Genomic DNA, 3,085 nt, shown 5'->3' on the forward strand with positions numbered 1-3,085 from the left:
TTTCTTTTTAGATGAACCCAACGGCTCTTTTAAGAGCCACCCATCCCTTTCAAAAACCGAGCTGGGTCACTTACTGTAACGTCATGCTGCTTTCTAGGGCCAGTTCCCTTCCTCCCTTACCATTATACAAACACAGTGAGGGGTAAAGGAGAACTGCTCCGGCTTAAAGAGAAGCGACTCCGGTCGAAAGTATGTACAGTGTGTGCAATTTACTGTAGTAGCTCATTCTCCCTAACCCCGAGTAAAGAGATTATAGTAACTTCGGCTTTAATTTCCTCCCTTCGCCCCCCGCATTCATGGTTATTTTGGTTTTTCTTTTGAGAGGGATATATGAAAACTACCTACAGCGTGCAGCTTTCAAGCAGTTGGAGGAAACAGGCATCACCATACATTCTCAAAGGGATGGGTCAGAATATATGTGCCCTGTCCTTTGTTCACAGGGGCGAGTTACAGGGCTCGATGATTGTATATGGACAAAATCCTTTTCTGGTTTGCTGGTGGGAGGGAATGAAGCAGTTGGTAAATTTGAAAAGCCCGCTCTGTGCAAGGATTGGCCAGACAACCCGGAACGTTATTCCCGTTCGGAGGAAATCCGTCTACTTTCATTGACGCTCTAACTGTTGAAGAGGAGAGTCTTGATAAATGTTTTAGTTCAAATTTATTCCCCGCCCTTCCCGCCAAAGTCAATTCATAGGCCTTTTGGAAAACTTTTTCTGAGATCTAGAACAAATAACCGATAAAGGGTACCGTATTTCCCATTTTATTTTATTGCATTGTCTCTGGAAACCACATCTAGTAATAAGTTACCGTCATATTAGGAATTCCCGCCTTTTCACACCGACCAGCCAAACTGGCCAAACAATTACACGAAAAGGAAATGGTGCCAATTTAATCCGGCTTTCAACAGTGAACTCACTGTCCGGGTGGTTTCTGTCTTCTACAAACATTCTACAAAACTAACAAATACGTATTTCAAACTAGGAGAGATTCAGTGTCTTGTTTGTAGGAAAACAGACTTCTGCAGAATTGTTAAAAGTTTTCTTTCAGATACAGTAGCTGGAATATAGGTAACTCCAATTCAATCATTTATTCCCAAGAAGGAAAAATAGTTATTGTTTTAAAAATGTGATGGTTACAGATAATTAAGCCCTTTTTTGATTTTGTGGGTGGCTCTGAAAAGAGCCTTTGGGTTGGTTTTGGACTGAAGATTTTTGCTGCTTTCTGATCAGCTTCACTTGCTCTTGGCCTTATGGCTCTCAGTTTTCTTGGGGAGCAGTACAGCCTGGATGTTGGGCAGGACACCCCCCTGAGCGATCGTCACTTTCCCAAGCAGTTTGTTGAGCTCCTCGTCGTTACGGATGGCGAGCTGCAGGTGACGGGGGATGATCCTGGTTTTCTTGTTGTCCCGAGCAGCGTTGCCGGCTAACTCGAGAATCTCAGCGGTCAGATACTCGAGCACCGCGGCCATATAGACCGGGGCTCCCGCCCCCACCCGCTCAGCATAGTTACCTTTGCGGAGCAAGCGGTGCACTCGACCCACTGGGAACTGCAGCCCAGCCCGTGAGGAGCGAGACTTCGCCTTAGCCCTCGCTTTGCCTCCCTGCTTTCCTCTGCCTGACATTGTAAATCACGGAACAGAAACTGCTATGATAGTTGGTAAAAGTCAGAAAAAATGAGTTTCGCGCTGCCTTTATATATTTTCTATTTGGCGTTGTCAAGCATTGTGATAGGCTGAAAAGTACTAATTGTCTGAACAGCCAATGGCGATGGAGATGTAATTCTGACCAATGAGAAGGTTAATGGAACATTCGGAACGCGTCTATTGTCTCAGAACCAATAGAAAATCAGTAAAGTGAGACTTTAGTGTGCATAAGTTCTGTATAAATAGAGCTACCGTCAGCTTCTTTCGCCATTGCAATTTTTTTTTATTTAAATAGTGTGTGAGAGAACACAGAACAAAAATGCCAGAGCCAGCAAAATCTGCTCCCGCTCCCAAGAAGGGCTCTAAAAAAGCTGTGACTAAGACTCAGAAGAAGGGCGATAAGAAGCGCAGAAAGACTAGGAAAGAGAGTTATTCCATCTACGTGTACAAAGTGCTGAAACAAGTTCACCCGGACACCGGTATCTCCTCTAAGGCCATGGGGATCATGAACTCCTTTGTGAACGACATCTTCGAGCGTATCGCTGGGGAAGCGTCTCGCCTGGCTCATTACAACAAGCGTTCAACCATCACTTCTCGGGAGATCCAGACCGCTGTGCGCCTGCTTCTGCCGGGGGAGCTGGCCAAACATGCTGTGTCTGAGGGCACCAAGGCCGTCACCAAGTACACCAGCTCCAAGTAAATAGTTTGCTATAAGACTACGAACACCTATAACCCAAAGGCTCTTTTAAGAGCCATCCACTTTCTCATCCAAAGAGCTCTGATATCACTAACTGCTGGTGCTTGTGTTCTTCAAACTACAACACAGTGTATTTTTTGAAACAATCTGTATTTGTGCTTTAGTTTCAGGCGACTTGTTAAAGTATTTTTTAAAATTGCATATGCCCCCTATATCGAGGGGGACTGATTTCGCTTTAGTAAATGACATTGTCAATTTAAACTATATTGGGGTTTCAAATTTTAAGGAAAAATGTAGGTGTCCCTCGTCCTTCTCGTTTCTCCCCCTTCCAACCAATAGTTCGGTGAGGTGTCCCGCCCCCCACCCCCCAAAAATATAAAATATGGCTAAACGGTTTGTCCAGTAAATAAAGTATTTGAATTTTTACCAGATGACACGATTCAGTACTCTATTTTACTGAAGAATAATCCTAGAGGTTTGCCTAAAAAGTTTTGGCTCCATGAATATCCTTATCTGCTTATTCAAAATTTATAAATCCTATCTGCCTGAAGGATCGTTGGTTTGCTTCATTGTTTCTATCGTTCTTTAAATTCCTGTAGCTAAAACTCAAATGCTTTCCCCCTCTCTCTCTAGTTTATCTGAATAATCTTGCTATTTGGGACTGTTAATATAAGAACATAAATATAAAAATTAACAAACGTTACAAGTTATGGGGGTGTTACAGCTCCTTTCAGCGTGAAGGTAGT

At 43.4% G+C, this 3,085-nt stretch overlaps 2 protein-coding genes across 2 annotated transcripts; one reads left to right on the forward strand and one right to left on the reverse strand.

Moving 5' to 3' along the window:
• Window positions 1-1,073: 1,073 nt before the first annotated feature.
• On the reverse strand, window positions 1,074-1,633 carry LOC113405407 (histone H2A type 2-C). The gene has a single exon (XM_026646605.2). The coding sequence runs from the start codon at window positions 1,619-1,621 to the stop codon at window positions 1,232-1,234; it is 390 nt and encodes a 129-aa protein (XP_026502390.1). The 5' UTR covers window positions 1,622-1,633; the 3' UTR covers window positions 1,074-1,231.
• A 328-nt stretch (window positions 1,634-1,961) lies between these two features.
• Window positions 1,962-2,343, forward strand: LOC113405408 (histone H2B 8). Its single transcript, XM_026646606.1, has one exon. The coding sequence runs from the start codon at window positions 1,962-1,964 to the stop codon at window positions 2,340-2,342; it is 381 nt and encodes a 126-aa protein (XP_026502391.1). The 3' UTR covers window position 2,343.
• The last annotated feature ends 742 nt before the right edge of the window (window positions 2,344-3,085 follow it).

The sequence above is a fragment of the Terrapene carolina genome, unplaced genomic scaffold, assembly GCF_002925995.2.
Source record: "Terrapene carolina triunguis isolate 2854851 unplaced genomic scaffold, T_m_triunguis-2.0 Scaffold35649, whole genome shotgun sequence".
NCBI classification, from domain to species: domain Eukaryota; kingdom Metazoa; phylum Chordata; order Testudines; family Emydidae; genus Terrapene; species Terrapene triunguis.